At 47.1% G+C, this 18,452-nt stretch overlaps 1 protein-coding gene across 2 annotated transcripts in view; it reads left to right on the top strand.

Moving 5' to 3' along the window:
* COL4A1 (collagen type IV alpha 1 chain) overlaps nucleotides 1–18,452 on the top strand; it is a 146,845-nt gene that overhangs the window by 95,898 nt on the left and 32,495 nt on the right. For both annotated transcript variants that reach the window (XM_033843346.2, XM_033843345.2), the window contains exons 13-24: nucleotides 885–971; nucleotides 1,486–1,512; nucleotides 1,654–1,704; nucleotides 2,809–2,853; nucleotides 2,938–2,991; nucleotides 5,155–5,196; nucleotides 6,710–6,794; nucleotides 7,138–7,173; nucleotides 9,276–9,440; nucleotides 12,402–12,497; nucleotides 14,456–14,539; nucleotides 15,081–15,151. In XM_033843346.2, coding sequence (XP_033699237.1) covers nucleotides 885–971; nucleotides 1,486–1,512; nucleotides 1,654–1,704; nucleotides 2,809–2,853; nucleotides 2,938–2,991; nucleotides 5,155–5,196; nucleotides 6,710–6,794; nucleotides 7,138–7,173; nucleotides 9,276–9,440; nucleotides 12,402–12,497; nucleotides 14,456–14,539; nucleotides 15,081–15,151 — 843 coding nt within the window. The remainder of the gene's footprint in view (nucleotides 1–884; nucleotides 972–1,485; nucleotides 1,513–1,653; nucleotides 1,705–2,808; nucleotides 2,854–2,937; nucleotides 2,992–5,154; nucleotides 5,197–6,709; nucleotides 6,795–7,137; nucleotides 7,174–9,275; nucleotides 9,441–12,401; nucleotides 12,498–14,455; nucleotides 14,540–15,080; nucleotides 15,152–18,452) is intronic.

Here is an 18,452-nt window from a genome sequence, read left to right as displayed (position 1 = left end):
AAGACGAAAGCCATCGTACCAGAGATGGGGGGAAAGGACCTTGGAGGCAGGAATGCACAGGCCAGAGCAGGCAGCCCCCTCCTGCTGAGAAAGGATGAGAGGCCGGCAGTGGGTCCCTGATGCTCTGGGGATCTCTCCACCCCTTTCCCTGGACCCGACCCACGGAACGGACACCAAGTGGCCATCCTTGGAATTGCGGCTGCACCTGGCCCAGGGCCCAGGCGCTCAAGCCGGTGTAGACGACTGCCAAGTGTAGTGGAGGTCCGGGCAGAGTGGGTGAGCGCTGGCTTCCTCTTCCCACCCCAGATTTCCACCCAGTCTTTTCATAAACCTCACAGTAAAGTGATTCTGCAGTTGATGCAGTTGAAGTTTTTGGACCTCCTTCGTCGTGTGATGGCTGGGGTTCCTGTATTTCCTGTTGTATCCAGCAGTTAGGATTCTGAGGAAGAGACCCCCGATGCTTCTTTTTGGTTTACGGAAAGAGACCTCCTTTCTTCCCAGGCGTTACTAGGCGGCTGGTGTGCCTTTCCTCCATGCCATCAAATGTGACAGACCAGCATATGTGTCCCGGCGTGTATACATGTGCTGTCTGTCTCCAGGCGTGGTCTGTACATATATGCACACGTCCATCTGTCCTACAGATGTTCAAGTTCCGTTGTTTTGGGGTGACCCCTGAACGGGAAAGCCTCCTCCTGGCTTTATATCCTTAGTGGACCATCTTCCTTCTGAAACTTAATTTTCTGCTGAGGCAAGGACAGGCTGGAACAGAGTACAATCACATTTTCAAACCAGATGTTCTCTTCTGGGCTTTTCCCTCCTCTGCATTTCTCTTCCCTGTATAATTACCTTTATGCCTAATTAATCCCAAATGTTTGCATCAACAGGGTGATCAAGGGGTCAGTGGGCCCCCAGGAGTCCCAGGACAAGCTCAAGTTCGAGAGAAAGGAGAGTATGCTGCAAAAGGAGAGAAGGTGGGACAGACTTTGTCCAGTGAATGCCGGCTTCCTAACTGTGGACAGATTCCAAGGCATAAAGAGAGACTGGGTCAAAATTCAGTTTCTCTGGTTATATTCACCCTGACCTGAAAATGGGTTTTTATAGACCACCCATCCCATAAAAAGTGAGCTTCCTGAGGGCAGAGGCAGCTGGACCTGGGTTGGAGCGAGACTAGTTTGAGGCTGATCCTCTGTGTGAGGGTTTCTTAAATGCACCAAGGTTGGGAGGGGACGGCTGGGACACAGGAGGGAGAGAGCTGAGGGTGGAAGGAGGCTGCAGTTGCTGTGGGTCAGACGTATTAACTCTGCCCTTCTTACATCCATAATCCAGTTGATGGCAGGAAGTGGATGCTGCAGGCCAATGTGAATTTCTTGGTTACTATATCAGGAAAAGGTGTTTTTTTCCCTTTTACCTGTTCCACGTAGCATATAAAAACTGATATAGCCACTAGACAGTGCTAATCTTTCTCTCTTTTGAAACTTATTTTAGGGCCAAAAAGGTGAACCTGGATTTCAGGTAAGGACTGAAATCTTGTTTATCATTATCATTTTGTGGAAAAGACTGTAATGTGTTCCACCTTCAGTGGAATGCTTACTTAATTTAATAGTTTATTTAAATATACGAATGACTCTAACTCTTGCTCTTTTTGTCTTTTAGGGGATGCCAGGGATTGGAGAGAAAGGTGAACCCGGAAAACCAGGACCCCGAGTAAGTGCTTTCAAAAGTCCTGTAGAGAATGGACTTGAGGACACGGGGAGGGGGAAGGGTAAGCTGGGACGAAGTGAGAGAGTGGCATGGACATATATACACTACCAAATGTAAAATAGGTAGCTAGTGGGAAGCAGCCGCATAGCACAGGGAGATCAGCTCGGTGCTTTGTGACCACCTAGAGGGGTGGGATAGGGAGGGTGGGAGGGAGACGCAAGAGGAAGGGGATATGGGGATATATGTATACATATAGCTGATTCACTTTGTTACACAGCAGAAGCTAATGCACCATTGTAAAGCAATTATACTCCAATAGACATGTTTAAAAAACAAAGTCCTCTTATTCCTGATGTGAAATCATTTCTCCTGCATTCCTAGAATCACAGGTTCATAGGAGCATAGACTGAAAGAGATTGTAGGGGTCTTTCCTCTGCTGAAGAGCCTTTCTGAAGCCCTGGGAGCAGGAATAAGGAGGTGGTCACCGTTAGAAAGGCCCCCCAGGATGGCTGAGGGAGGAATCAGATGATTCCTCCGCCCCCCCACCAGACAGTGCCCCCTGCCGGCCCCTCACTGAAAGCCAGCTGTCTGCCTGCTCAGAGCACCAGGCACCCTTCCTGGCCGCCTCCCAAGCTCGCTGGGAGCTCTGTCCAGAGCCCAGATGCTCAGGTGCCTCTAGAGCCCTGAGTGCAGTGACAGGAGACCCACCCACCTCCAGTAGCTGAGGCAGTTCAGTTTCTACCCTGAAACGATGCATGGAAACTTCTGTTAAAGTGAATCAGTGCTGTACCGTCTGCCAAATACTCACTTGCCGACAAGAAAACTTCTCTGGTGTAGACTCGGCTGCCAGATGTAATGATGTCTTAGAAGAGTTGGAGCTAATCAACCTCCAATTTTTTAAATATTGAAAAGTCTTCTTCTATTGTTGTAACTCTTTTAGTTCATAGTTATTCAATGTATCTTCCATGATTTGCTACTGCAGCATGGCCAACTCACCCAGAGGAGTCATACCGCATAGTAACTTGTATTTGATTCAGACCCTTGGTGTTAGAGCACGCTTATTATTATTATCTATGCACTACTAACATTTAAATCTTTATTGTACAGGGAAAACCAGGAAAAGATGGTGAAAAAGGAGAAAAAGGGAGTCTAGTAAGTATTTCTCTGTGGTTTTGTAAAAGCAAAGTTGTTACCCTCACTTACTGATGATCGCTGTTGCTTTCTGTTCCATTTTAGGGGTTTCCGGGGGATTCGGGGTACCCAGGACTCCCAGGCCGAGAGGGTTTAAAGGTAAGTGGTGACCCTACTTTGAATTTTTGCCTTCATTTTGTTCAACCTAGAGGTTTTTTCTAGAAAAAAGGACCAGGCACTCAAAGAATACAGCTTACGTATGCTCCATGTGAGGAAAAACACAACCTAGTGGTTCTGTTTTGTGCATAAATTTTCAAAGAAAAAAATATAAAACGTTTCACGCATTTAAGTTTTTGTGTGTTTTTTGTAGTAGATAAATTTTGCCTGATTATGAAGCAAAAAAATGCAGAAACATATAGAGGAGAAAAGAAAGCCTGTGTAATTTTTCTATTACCCACTCAGAAATGGTCAGAGTTAATAATTGTCCCATGTACACACACATACATGAGATTTTTAAAAAGTGGTATTGCATGATATATCTTGCTTTTCCCCTCAATGACATAATGGGGATATATTTCAACGTCCATACATGTGGTTATACATCAACACTTATGATATCCATACCTTTTACTGCATGTTATGTAGATCAGTAACACATTTTTCTCATTATAAGTATCTTTATCCACTTATCTGATCATCTCCCATCATAAATTCCTACAAAGTATAATTTTGGGGTTAATTTGGGGAAGGTTTTGTCATACGCAATAAAATTGCCCCCAGAATTGCACTTCCATCACCCTGGGACTCTTTCATTTGATAACTATTTGTTATGAAACTTTAATAAATATTTGCCAATCGGATACTCAGAGAAAACTCATTGTTGGTTTATTTTTCTCTTTTAATCATGAGACTAGGTAATGTAGATCTCTACTAAAATGAGAAATGGATTTGAAACATTCATCTTTAACAGTAGGGAGAGGACCTCAGGGTTGGTTTATCAACGCCAGTGACCAAGGGAGAAATCCTTTTCTAAGACTGTAACTTTATGAGAAAGTCAATTCTTGTAGATTGGAAAAGGTAACTATGTTTAGAATATATTAGCTAAGATTTTTTTAAGCTCCCATAGATATTTCTAAAATCTCTTCTTTTATTCAAATTAGAAAAATCAAAACATCTAATTCTGGTTTAACACCTGACTTTAAAGCCTTAGCTTAAAAGGAAAAAAAAAAGGAAAAAAAGGGGAAAAATGTGCATTTGTGACATAATGTGCATGTATCAGGACATTTAAAAGTGTCGTTATGGGGGCTTCCCAGGTGGCGCAGTGGTTGGGAGTCTGCCTGCCGATGCAGGGGACACGGGTTCGTGCCCCGGTCCGGGAGGATCCCACATGCCGCGGAGCGGCTGGGCCCGTGAGCCATGGCCGCTGGGCCTGCGCGTCCGGAGCCTGTGCTCCGCAACGGGAGAGGCCACAACAGTGAGAGGCCCACGTACCGCAAAAAAAAAAAAAAAAAAAAAGTGTTTAAAAGTGTTGTTATGATACTTATATAAGAACATTAGATACAAGAGGATTGATTTCTTTGAGTTTTTCATCTAATAGGGTTAAGTTAAGCCTCAAAGTGATGAGAATTTATCCATCCAATGTTTTCCAGTCATGCTGGATTTTAAGGGGAAAGAAAAAACCCTAAGTATCCTTTTATCATGACTTCCAATGCAGAGTTAGACAGTCTTACACCAAAATCCTCAAATAAAATGATTTCTTTAAGAAAATACTTTTAGCCACCCTAAGCTTTCATGTCATTTTATTTCATTTATTTTTTTATTGTATTGAAAAACCACGGTACGGGATTTCCCGGGCAGTCCAGTGGTTAAGACTCCGCGCTTCCACTGCAGGGGGCATGGGTTTGATCCCTGCCTGGGGAACTAAGACCCTGTATGCCGCAAAGTGTGGCCAAAAATAAAAGAAAAAGAAAAGAAGAAAGACCACCGTATACGAATTCAACTTGCAAGTGATTCTGTTGAGGTTCTCTGAGAAGCACGAGCTCTTTTGTAATGTGGATAATTAGCCTTCCGTTTATGTTTTGTAGAAATCTCAATTTTCGGATGTCACACTTATGCAAAGCAAGGGGAGATGTATGGATTTCGGTTGTAATAGTTGCAGAGCACTTTAGACTAATCACAGTGAGAGATTCTAAGGAGAGGACAATCTTGTTAGTGTACAGTGGGCACGATCTATTTTTCTAGGAAAAAAAGAGTTCAACCCTGCTGCTGGCAAGGCAACCTGTATAATTAAAAAATACAAGTAAAGTTATTTTTCTTTTATAGGGAGACAAAGGTGAAGCCGGCCCTCCTGGCCCACCTGGAATTGTGAGTAACAGTGACATTTGCTGTCTGTGAGATCGTTTGAAAAGAGGGCAAGAGAGAGACGGGCTGGCCTGTCACCTAGGCCACATGCTCCACAGTGTTCCTAGAATTACGTTTTGATGTAGGGGGTACACAGCATTTGAACCGATCGTTTATATTTTGTATCGTGTGGCATTTGGTATTTACTTGTTATTGTATTTGGACAATTTCTGCATATCTTTGACCACTGAAATTAAAAGAGTTGCCCATGGATGAGAATATTAGCAACACATTTTGAAACGTAAAAAAATAATTGTCTGTTAAGGAAAATGCTACTCAGAGAAACAGGTCATCCATGATCTGACTGTCTTAGCAAAACAAGTTTTATTTTTTGCAAATAACTTTTGACTCCTTGTCCGTATACATATTTTTATATACTTGCAATCCAATGTACGTAACATTTTTTCTTTTTAAAAATGAACATTCTTCACGTTTTCAAGTTATCTTCAAATGGTCATTTTCAGAGCGTTGTGCGATAATTGTTGTAACCATTTTGCCCCAATTCTTTTTGGAAACAGTGAAATATGACCGTTCTCTTGTTTGCTGCCCTCTTGCATGGGTACAACGTGGTAGTGAATGTTTGTACGTGCCTGTGTGTGTCTGTGTGTGTTAGGTGAGGGATTTGAGTAATCCTTCTTTAGCCTGCATTTCCAGAAGTAGGATTACCAGATCAAAGTATTACGGGACCTCCTTATGCATTTAACACATCATACGATAGATGATTCCATTTCCCATATTTCTAATCCAGCAGCTGCCTTTGAATAATCTTTTTTTACCTTAACCTCATCAGCAGACCTTAATAATCCCCATCATTTAATTGCTGCAGAGGAATTGCATCTTAAGGGTAATAGGCAATATTCGGCATGGTCCTTGTCTTCGAATTTCAGCAACTCAGAATTGGGGTGAACTGGTTCATCCCTTTTTAGTGAGGGCCCCGGTGCCTGCTTCTTGCCCCATATCACGAGGACCTTAAAGAAGTCCCCACTTTTGACCATTTAAAAAAGTGAAGCATAAAACCTCTTCCAATAAAAAAAAATGTGAGTGTTCCTGTTACCTATCGCCTGAGGAAATTTAAGGCAGTTTTTCAGACAATACTCTTTAAAGAAGACTGCTCTTCTTACAGCTTGCATGGACTTTGAGAAATTCCATACCCCAAACCTCAGAATTAATATGTTTCTAACTTGGCTTCGTTGGTAAAGCTCCTGCCACGCAGATGATTACAAAAGGAAGCAGAGCTGCCTGGCGAAGTTCTCTGCAAGGAGGGCAATACCGAATGTCCACTTTATGTTTTCAGTACCCTCCCCTTCCCCACTCTCTTCCCCTCCCTCTCCTCTCCCCTTCCTCTCCCACCACTATTCTTTCTTTACTTTCACACATCTTGAAATAATAAAAAATGTGTTTGTTTCCTCATCTGTGCTGTAATACACAGCACAGTCCCCTGCCACGCCCTGCAATGATCTTTTCTTCTGTAATTCAGGTGTTGGGCGTAAGGCCCTTGGGAGAGAAAGGAGAGCGGGGGTACCCAGGGGCTCCAGGGTTGAAAGGGGAGCCAGGCCCCAAAGGTAAGATCCTTCCCTCTTTCTTTCCCTCCTTCTCCCTCCTCCCTTCTTTTCTCTCGTCCTTTCTTTTGTCCATTTTTGTCCTGCACTCATGCACGTTTTGATAACACCTGAGCGCCGTGCAGGACCATGTGGTGACCGAGTGCTATTCAAGTTCATCTTTTGCAATCCCACTGGCTTTCCAGGAGCCATCTCCCTGCATCTCTGCAGTGTCAGGGGCGCGGCATCTCCCCAAGTTCAGAGCTCCCTGTCCCGGGACTGTGGGTACCCACGAGCACAGAAGTTCACAACATAAACCACAAGTGAAACAGGCTCACTTTGTCCCACTCTCTCTTCCTCCTTTTAGGTTTCCCAGGAATACAAGGCCCGCCAGGCTCTCCAGGTGAGCATTCTTAAATTATATTTTTAGAGTATTTGTACACCTTTTACACAGTTTCTATTCTGAACATGTTTATCCCCTGCATTAGTTAGATACTTGCATAGAGTAGCTAGCAATTTTGTTACACATTTTTCTAGATCTGAAAACAACCTGTGCTCCTAGGACAGTGTTTATTTTGTAAATGACAGGTTAACATGTAGTTATAAACATGTATTTCACAGGTGGGACTTCTTACATCTCTCATCAAGTTACCCTGTCTCCCTGCCTCTGATCTAACCCTCCTTCCGGCTGCTCCCAGGGGCACCGTCGGCCTTTCGGAAGACCTCCACCCGCACCCCAGCATCGTTGCTCTCCCTTGCCCTGTCTGGAACTGCCTTTGTTTCTCGGCTTGAGACCAGACTCAAGGCTGAAACCTCTTCTGACTAATCTAATCACCTCTAAGCTTGCTTCTCGGAGGACTCCTGCGTCACTGGCCTTCTACTAAGTCTGCAGCTGTTTTGTGCTAGTTTTGCATTTCTAACGGATTGTGTAATCGGAGGCTGGGAGTTGCACTTCTCTGTATGTACAGATGCCTGTCTGTGTGCACCGCAGGCGTGTAATCCCAGGTCCTAGAGCAGAGGTAACAAGCGCTCGGCTTGAAACCCTCGGGTGCCCTGGAATCGACACCACACGAAGTGTTCACAGGTCTTACTGAAGGTTTTGGTTTTGTCTGGTTTTATTTTTAATTTTTATTTCTTATTCTTTTTTGTCAGTTTCTCTTTTCCCTTCCTGACAGTTCTTCAGTTTTCAGTCCCCCCAGAGCCCCTTCCTTTGTTTTTGCTGGAACAGACAACGCCCGGATGACGCAGCCCCACTGTCTAAGATTCGCAGCAGCGGTGGCTCAAGGCTGCCTTCGCTGCCCCGCGTGCCTCCTTTCTGCTCAAATTTTGGCATCTGCCCTTAAAATCCTGCCTTTTCCCTCTTTTCCATCACTTTCCTCTCCTTGGTTGTAAAGCTTGCCGGACCTTCCAGCTGTTCTCGTGAACATGTTACCTCACGTCTCCCAGCAGCATTTGCAGTTCTACTTTCTAAAACCTCCTATCTGACCCCGTTAGTGTCTTAAGCTGTTTTTAGAAACTGTCTTTGAAGTTGCTCTGGCCTTGTGTGCCCCCAGTCCAGCTCCCACCCCCTGCTGACTGCGGAGGCCCTCGGCCTCAGGTCCCGCCTCCCTGCCTCTCTGAGGGTCATCCTTCCTCCCTCCTTTGCTTCTCCCACACCAGTTCTGGGGTAGGGATGGGGCTGGAGCCCACGCGGATGGCCTCCAGTTCTTTTATGTGCGGTGCTTGCGGGTTCAGCGACTTAACAGCCTCTCACCTGGGACTCAAGTCCACCTTTGGGGTCTGGGGGGTCTGTCCGTCCTTCCTCGGGGCTCCTTCTGCCCTGACTCTTCCCGTGTCACCTCATCCGTGTGTTTTCACGCCCCTGCACCTGTCGGCCGGATGCTGGGACCAGAGGCCAGCTCTCTGCTCTCCGGAGCACAGAGTCACTTCACCTGCAGCCTACTGGACCGGTGTGTCTCAAGCACTAGGTCAGAACCCTTCTCGGCTGTCACAGGGTCCTCTGATCTTGTCCCCTCCAAACTCACAGCGGCTGAACTCGACTTCCGGTGCGCAGCTCTGGTCTCCCCCTTGACTTTGCGCTCTTCCCCAGGGCTGTCTCCCTTGTCCTGACTCTGCTGTTCAGCTGATTCCAACACACTTCCCACCCACTTTGCCTCCTGTCCACGTCTGCTTCGTTTAAGGACATTTCTTACGCCTTTCTTTATTCTCTAAGCAGAAATGGAAAGTACTCTCTCTAACCTACTGGGGACACCATTTGCACTGAAGGAGATCCACAGATGTTAATGTCGACACAATGAGCCCCTTTTCCTTGCAGTTACTTTGTAGGGAGCCTTTGCCCAACAGCATTTGCGTGGTGAGAAGCAAATGCAGTTTCTCACTTGTCCAGAGCAGTTCCCCTTTCAGCCATGGTCATTTTCCCGTGAACAGAGTTGACCGTAACCAGTGTGTGCTGTCGGCGTGACACTTGGTGTTGTGCTGTGTCCATGAGTTCTGTTCTGGTTTCAGGCTTCCCAGTACCAGGGCTGAGTGGTCCCCCCGGCTTCCCCGGTGAAAGAGGAGAGAAAGGCGACCAGGGCTTGCCAGGCGTGTCCTTGCCCGGACCAGGTGGAAGGGATGGGCTACCGGGCCCCCCTGGGCCCCCCGGCCCCCCTGGGCAGCCAGGCCACACAAGTGAGTACCCTCTGGGTCCATTTCGCATGGTGTCCTGTCCAGGACAGATGGGGGGCAGGGCTAAGCTGGGCTGGGGAAGGTGTAGTGCCAGAGGCTGGGTGTCCAGCAACTTATGCATTGTTCGTATCTCACTTAGTTGTCTTTGCAAAGTTCGTCACTGCAGAAAGGAAGAGTGAACTAATGAAACTGGTTTAGAGGAATAGGGGCCAACCTAACCAGCATCTAAAGTTAGAAAGCAAACCAGTTGAGTTGTAGGGTTCTTACTGGGAAAGGAACGCATTCTGTTCATCTAGAGACACAAGCTGGTACTAAGACACACACACACACACACACACACACACGCACACGCACACGCACACACACACACACACACACACACACACACACAGAAGGGGCTGCTTTGTCTGTAAGTGATTTCAAATCTGAATGGTAGTTTACCTGGATTTTTCTCGTCTGCCCACTATCAAAGCTGAGCACAGAACAGGAACCTCTTGATTCCGTGAAGGAGGCTCTGTGACTCCAAGGTAATCGCAATGCAAAATACAAGAAACTTTGAGGGGATTTAAACTAATCGTTCCAGTGGGCGTAGGTTCAGACCTCCAGCGTGTGCTCAGCTGAGAGTCTGAGGCACGGGTCCTGTGTGGGTTATGGGAAGGGGGTCTCCATGCTGTAGGTGCCGGGTGGCTTATTTGCTGGAATGCAGACCCATCTCCATGAAAGGACTTCTCACGGATGAAGCTACGTAGGGAGCCAGATACGGACTGGATGGAACAAGCGATTCCACGTGTGAATCTTCACTGGGAACAGATCAGCGTGAATTTCCTCGGACCTGTTGTTCATTCCTTGGTCACTTACTCATTCAACAAACATTGGCGTGCCTACGATACGCCAGGTGCTGCCCTAAGACCTGTGACAAAGCCCACAAAACAACTCTGTCCTCCTGGGGCGTGCATTCTGAGACAGAAATCGAGTAAATAAGTATCAGTAGATTATGTGGTAGCAGGAGGTGACAAATCCAGGAGGAAAGGAAGCCGGGAAGGGAAGACAGAGGTCTGGGCCGTGCATGGGTTCTAGCTTTAATAAGAGTGATCGGCAAAGACCCTGGCGAGAGAGCCAACCCTGGGGAGATCTAGAACCTTTTTTTCATATTCGCAGTTTGCCAGTTCTGAAATGCGAACAAATCTCATGGAAAGACTTGAACTTCTCCCTGCTGTGAATTGTGTAGGATGTGTCGGCTGAATACGTTGTGATAGGTACCCTCCAGGTTTCCGGGTTGCCCTTTCCAGTCTGTGCCAATTAGGTGATTCACACTCACAGCGTGCTGAGTGATCATTTATCGATGAGATTTTTACACACGTTTACAGTGCACGTTAAAGAGGCTGCATCTTAACGAGTCGCCACCTTGGGACCCTTCGACTGCTCATTACCCAGGGAGCGTGGAGCCGCCTACAGCCCTATCCGCTCCTGGGCTCTGGTCCCGTGTGGCTGCAGCTCTCCCCACCCTCGACGGCCGAGCCTCCCTGAGCAGACCGTGTAAACGTCGAACCTGAACTTGCCTTTCATAACTCCTCAGACACGTCCCTGTATTCTTGCTTTAGACTTAAAATTATTTAAAATTCATTTTGATGAGGATGGTAACTTGCCTTCCTACCAGGGGTGTGTAGGGATTCTGATGGAGAGGAGGCTGGCAGGAGGTGTGTTCTGGAAAAGTAATAATTTTACACCTGTCAGTGTTCACGCACCTGTTTCCAGAATCGGGGAGTCCAGCCACCTCAGCTTGCAGGTCTGGGAATGAGTTCTTCCCAGGCACGGAATTTAGAGAAGCTTTCTGAAGCATAAAAACGACTCCACTCTGTTCAAGACCGATGGGGTCACCAAGGAGCTGGCCGGAGCCAGAGGACCCAGGGCAGAGATACGGCCACCCCAGGGTTCCTCCTCACCTGTGCTTTATTCAGAGAAGCTCCCAGGAAAACATCATCAACAAGCAAACAAAAAACCCCTGGACTTCATTTCTTACACACTTGAAACTTTTTCCTCTGAGCTCTAAACAAAGTGACGAGACGGAGAAGTTTGGGCTCTTTTTTAGGCCTTTGTGTTTGGGGAGAGCACACCCACCATTGCCCCAGCATCCCTTGTGAAAAGCCCAAAAGGCTGCAGATTCTTCTCACCCTCTGTCCATCCCTGTGGAGCTGATGTGTGAGCTGGGGGCTGCAGGAGCTGCCGCCGTGAATGTCCGGGCTACGGTTGTGACCGGTGCCACGTTCAAGCACGCACTCTGCCATTTTCCTTCAAACATATTGGAGGAGGAAATATAAACTCTTATCACTGTGTATATTCGAAAACAATACCTTTTTCTTACTAGAACCCACAACGGATGGTGTTTGCGTCACTGCAGTTCATTTTCGTGCTTCTGCACATCAATGATGCTCAGAATTGAATAGGAACAAACAGTTAGAGGTGTTTTCCCACGGGCGGTCTGTGTCTCTAAAATAAAGAGTACTTCGCTGTAAGTTTGCTCAGGAGGAAAAAAAGGCATAATGTTGCTGAAGTCTCTGTGTTGACTTCACAGAGGTTCCTACCTCTGTGGACAAATCATTTAAGTCTTTGAGCCTCAGTTTCTTCATCTGTGACGTAAGGGCGATGGTGTGTACCTCGCAAGGTAACATGAAATCTGTTTCAGGACAGGGCTGATGAGCTGAAGTAAGCATTAGAACTGGAAAATAGAAACTTTAGCATCGACGGCTCGTGACGGGGCATGGACGGACGCTGTGTGCGCTGGTCACGTTTTACAAGTTAACGTACTAGGATTGTTTCAAAGCCGGCCACGGCTGGATTTCTAATACTCGCCAAATAACCTGAATAAAGTTTGGTTTTGTAATAGATTGAATCAAGAGAGGGTGAAAACACCTCTAGCTTCAGTTGGGTGGGAGTGACCCTCTAATCGTTAAACGTCCATTGCAGATGGAATTGTGGAATGCCAGCCCGGGCCGCCAGGTGACCAGGGTCCTCCCGGAAGTGCGGGGCAGCCGGGATTGACAGGCGAAGTTGGAGAAAAAGGTAAGAGATTTAATTTTTTAAAAAATGCTGATTGTGCTTGGGCGTGGGATACATTTCTACATACTTCCTGGCTTTGAGTGGACGTGGGTATCTTCTCCCATTATTTGAAGCTGTCCTCAAAATCCATGCCTCAGATGTGTCTCCCTACAGCTCTGCTGAGATTGTTGGGCGTTGAAGAGACAGTTGTCAGCTGGGAGACAACGGGGAGACGGGCCCTCAAGTCAGAGACCCTGTTCTTTACCCTCTGTGGGGTCAGCAGGTTAAATTCTCAGACTGATACCTTCCTGCGATCGTTTGGTTCAAAGTCAGAGATTGCATTCTCCAAGAATGCACGTCTTTCCTTGAAGCCGGATCCCAAGTGTGTACAGAACGCTCACCACCCCTCAATCCCAGTTTCCGTAATCAGTGTGAGCAGATCTGCGCTGACGAATCCGCCACCTCCACCCTTGGCTCTGAGTTTTATCTTAAACGTTTCAAGTGTCGTCTGTCATGCCAACGCGGGACGCATCCTAATCCTTCACTATCTTGGGAACGATGGAGTATCACTGCACAAACAGTCCCGTCTTAGAGTGGAGTAAACAAAGGATGTTCCCATAGTTATTCAGTATATGTCTCTTAATACCCAGGGAGTAGAACAAAGAGAGGGAGGCCCCCCAAAACTGATCCCTGTGGGTCCCATTTCTGGCTTTGGATCGCAAAGAATTTTTGCTCTTCCAAAGTCTGAAGCTCAAATGCGTGGAAGATGTCTTAGAATTTTGACAGCCATGGAAGTTGCAGAACCTTAGATGGAAGTGATCTTAGAATTCAGGCGGGGAGGATCGTGCCACCGGTTGGCGTGTCACTTGTTTTTCGTGAATCTCCCTAGTTACCAGTTGCTTAGCACTTTCTGAGGTGGGCCGTTCCATTTTGTGATGGAGCCGGTGGCCAGAAGGTTCTTTGTACTGAGAGGTGTGTTCGTCCATCCCCCGGCTCCTAAGAGGAGCCTCTTTCCTCCTGTGCCGTCACGCTCCTGCAGTGGAGCCGTCCCCCTGCCCAGACTGCAGTGTGAGGTCTCCCCGCCATCCACTTCCAGCCTCAGGAGCAGACAGCCACGGATCCCATAGCACCTGCAGCTTGGCTGGGTTACTAGGCAACTAACAGTGCATCCCTCCCACTGACGCGCTCCTGTTCTGCCCTTGTTCCCGACACTGGGGCCTGGTGTGGGGTGTGCCTGGGGCTGGGGTGCCGGTCAGGGTGAGGGGACGAGGGGCACACAACCCAGCCTCCGTGACCCCTGAGTGACAGCTCCTGCACGTGTGCTCTGCTCTCTGTTTGCCTTACCTGTGCCTAGAAGCCTGACATTCAAGGTTCAGGACACACGCACATCTAAGACACTCGAAGGCCTTTTTGCTTAGTTTGAAAATCAAGATGTAAGAGGTTAGAGTTTCCAAAGAAAGGCATTTCCTCCCATTTTCATGTGCCGGGGTCCCTCTCCTCTTGGGTCCTCCATGTCAGGTCAGGTCTTTGCCCTGGACTTTGTACCTTCTTACTCCCATCTGTCATTTGTCAGCCTGGAACTTAGGTTTAAAGTCCAGGAGTTACATGTGCAGTTGGCTAAAAAATACAAAAGCAAAGAGAAAGATGATGGGAAGTTTTAGAATTAGAGACAAAATGATAGAATCGAGTCATCTCAGGCTGATGGGCAGATGGAGTTCTGGATCACTTTTTAGTGAGGCAGGGCCTGTGCCTTGGCAGGGCGGAAGGATGGGATTCCTTAGAAGGGCACCCGTGGTTACCTGTGATGAATGCTGAGGGCGGAGGGTGGGCCCCGTGTCAGGGACACGCGGCCACTGGCAGATGGACGCGTCTGGAGCGGGTGTTAGGTAAAGGGTGGCCTCCTCTTCCCTCTCCTGTGCTGTCACTGTTCTATATAATTCTGCTCCCCTGTTCTATATAATACCCCGTGTCTCCTTTTTTAGGTCAAAAAGGAGACAGTTGTCTCATCTGTGACTCAACAGGACTCCGTGGGCCCCCAGGGCCACAGGGACCCCCCGGAGAAATAGGTAAGGCCCCAATTGTGAAAGGGACCAGGTCAGAATTTGCTTCGATGGCTTGGAACCTTCACAGAGAAGCATATCTTACTCCCTGACCTGATTTTCTCCGTCAACTAAAACACGAGATGAGAGCGTGAAGCCACACTTCTAGGATTTGTCCATTTTGTTGAAAATTATCAAGATGACTTAAAAATTCAGTGTCGGAAAGATTTCCTCGTCAAAGGATAGCAGCATGTGTTTCACACAGCTCTGCAAATTTCCTTATCTCAGAGGGGGCTACCTGCTTGGTTCAAGTGGCCCCTGGGCGTGCGGGCAGGGGTTTGTAGCCATTCTGCGTCAGTGTTACTTGTGTGCATTTGGGGCTCACTCGTCCCCCTTCTGAGCCCATCCTGGGCATTTTTGTTATTACTGTCTCGAGCTGCTTCAAACGTCATCCACTTAGTATAAAGATCTTTGGACTTTTGAATCTTGAAAAGGTAAAAATGTTTTGAGCTCTTAGAAAGTGTCTCATCAACAATGTGCTGAATCTTTCCTCTGTCTCTTGCGAAAGGTTTCCCAGGACAGCCAGGGGCCAAGGGCGACAGAGGTTTACCCGGCAGGGATGGTCTTGAAGGATTGCCTGTAAGTAAACCTGTCTGAGTTCCTAGACATATTCGAAGTTGCCACCGAGCAAACCAGCAAAGGCATGTATCTTTGCATTTGCACGTGGACTCCTGCTTTATTTGGGAGCTGGTAAAGGATGACTTTGTCGAGCAGTTAGAATCACTCCCCGTGTCTCTCCTGACTGATTGACCTGAGGATGAGTAGGACCATTGTATCCAGAACCTGCACCCCAACTTGCCTTTCTTCCCACCTGGTCAGAATCCAGTCGCCACTTGCCTGTTTCCAGGCACGACAGAGTGCTGGTGGTCACTTTCCTGCAGGGTCTCTGGTACCACCAAGGGTCACCTCTCGCAGCCACACTGTTGAGTTGTCTTTTTACACAGTCATCCGTTCTCACACCAGATAATCTAAAGCTTGTCAGTGAATAAGGTCAGCGCTGATGGTGTCTGTGGCAGCGAAGCAGAACTGGCCGACTTTCCTCTACGAACTTGAACTATTCCTTTCTTCTTCTTCTTCTTACAGGTGCAGAATTTGAAAACTATCACCAACATCTAGGGCAAAGACACTTTTTCAAATCTATAAATGAAATATCTCGATCACAAGGCCATGAAACCTTTCTGTTAGACAGAACACCATTTTCTTAACCTTTCTATGTTGTTTTAAAAGAAGCCATTGAATAGCAGATTATAGTAATAATCTTAAATATTGAAGGACGTTATCTTTTTGTGCATGTAATCAGCTCTATTTCTAAAGCTTTTAAGCCTTTGGGCTTTGTTCTCCTATTTTCTTTGTGCTTCTCAGTTCTGTTAAGCATTAACCGGTTTCTACAATTTCTTTCATTCCTTTTTTCCTTTTCTTTTGTCGTAAATGGAAAGTCAAATCTGTAGCATTATTCTTTTTGTTTGTAGGTCTTTAACATTTGTAATTTAAGAAGATATTTCTGGAAGGTTCTGTAAAAGCAGGTCAGGGCAAAAGTGAGTTGAAATAGGAATGAAACAGCTGGAATCCAGCAATAGTTTTCTCCTTTTGAAGTTAAGTCATGGGCTTCTGCTTTCCAGAACTTCCCCGGTGCCTGGGGAGCTAAGTTAGAAGTCGCAATTGTTTAACATATTTCTAAATAAGTTGGAAGTTCACAAAGCTGGGAACTCTGACTGTGGTGGGGATCAAAGTGGGAACAACTTTGAAGGCAACAGACATAGTCTGGGCACGGTCTTTATCTACTCAGCCTTCCTGGAATACTTCCTGCCTCAACTCTGCCTGGAACCCAGTCCAGACACCCGCCCCTCCCCAGCCCCAAATCCAATATGAATGAGAAAAGAGGAAGGAGGATGGTTGAGGAGAAGTCATGATAAAGAAAAAAACAAAGAAAATGTACAACAAAAAATGCGAGTTCCCGTGCCTTGTCCATCCAGGGAGCATCTTCTTGGTGTAGAGGGAGAACACGTCTAAAAATTGTTCTGTGGGTAAATAACCTAAGAGAGGATCATAATTTTCCTTTTATTAGATGCTATATCATAGCTCCGTGGTTTAACTAGCTCAGAAATGTGGTACCCTTATTTCGACTTTGGCTGGACGCTAAAGGAGGCTCCACAAAGCAGCGGAGCAAACTGGAAAGTAGATTCCAATGAAGAAAGCTCTGATGCTGCCTTTGGTTTAGGTAGCGTTTCTGGGACACGTCCTCTGAAAGCTGAGGGTTCGATGTGGGGAAAGGAGGACAGACCACAAGAGGCGGGTTCCAGGCTGAGATGACGAAGCCCAGCCCCCGGGCAGGTCTGGGGTCCCTGGGAGTGACCTGTGTTAATTGAAACGAACTTCTCCCCACTTTGCCCGTAGGGGCACCACTCTCTAGAAGCAGTCTGCACGAGTTGTCAGATCTTCTCCAATTTATGTAGCCAAGGGCAAACTTCCAAGGCAGAGTCTGATTCCCTGACATTTATCCTAGGGCATGTGCTTCAAAAGACCCTTGGATCACTTAGGCTCAGCAAAGAATCCACATGAGATGTCCTAGGGTTGTAAAGGTCAATTTTCAAAGAAATCCTAGATTTCTCCCTTAAGTAAAACGATGACTGACACGGTCATCAGTATGAAAATAAAAACTTGTGTTTTTCTCACCCTGTGCTCATAGTATCAGAAGATACTATACTTCTAAGCGGTGAAGAATCCACATGAAATAACATAAGGGGTGCTTCTGGTTTGAGAAGAATGTGCACTGGTTGTCATTTCTTACCTTGGCATTTACTTTTTACTGGTGAACATTGCTGGTTCGACATACACGTCCTCCGGTACATCCCTCTTGTAGACATTAAGCGCACAAAGACAGGAAGCCTTGGTCCTGCCCTCACAGCCCTGAAAGGCTAGTGGAGAGACAGAAGGCAAGGAAACGTCCCTAAGAGAGCAACGAGGACCATACAGTACACCGAGGAAACACGGGAGAAGCCCACCTGGGCCTGTGTGGAAGGGCTTCCAAGATTCGCTGGGCCTTAGGGAGGCACGGGAGCTAATGTTAACTAGAGAGAAAAAGCTACAAAATACCACAGCAGCTTTCAACCAGATAATGAATTTCCCATGTCCTCTGCTAGACTTCCTGGCGGGTGGCTGGTGGAGATAGTGGGACTAGAGTAAATACGATAGATTGGGTATCTTCCCCCTTCCTTCCCCGAGTAGATCTGAGTGAAGGGTCCTCTGTCACAAGGGGCACTTCCAGCTCAGGGCCAGCTCCGACCAGCTGTGTCCAGTACTTTGAGGCGTACATATTATAGGTACACACAGAGGTGTGTGTGTGTGTGTGTGCGCGTGCACGTGCGTGCACGCACTGTGGTTCACCTACATCCAAGAACCGTTTCAAAGGGAGTTTACAAAAAGGAATTCAAACAACATGAATTCCACAAGGGTTTAAATTCTGCCAGGTGAGCGGGGAGGTTGAAGAGATCCCTCTCTCAGAGAACAGGTAACTGAGACAGTTGTTTAAAGCCTTGGGCCTCTTTCTGGTGAATCCCACTCTCAAGGGGACCTGGAGGGGGAACCATCTAGGGGATGGGCATTCCTTGAAGATTCCCCTTTCCAGGAACAGAGACGTGTTCCCGTGTGTCTCTCGGGAAAGTTAATTCTATTCTGCTGACGGCTCAACATCCCAGTTACAGAGCTGGCCTGAGGCTCCCTTCCCCGACTTTCCTCTTTGCGGGTGCTCTGGGCCTCCTCATCTCTTCCGGAATCAGGGCTGTGAGCGTGAAAGGCAAGCTGTGTGATTTCAGCACTGACCAGACTTAGGGAACGTGGCTGTTCTCAGCCTCCATCTCTGGTTCCTGGGCCCAGGGAATCG

This window comes from Tursiops truncatus, chromosome 18 (genome assembly GCF_011762595.2).
Source record: "Tursiops truncatus isolate mTurTru1 chromosome 18, mTurTru1.mat.Y, whole genome shotgun sequence".
Taxonomy (NCBI): domain Eukaryota; kingdom Metazoa; phylum Chordata; class Mammalia; order Artiodactyla; family Delphinidae; genus Tursiops; species Tursiops truncatus.
This window is presented reverse-complemented; position numbering and strand designations above follow the sequence as displayed.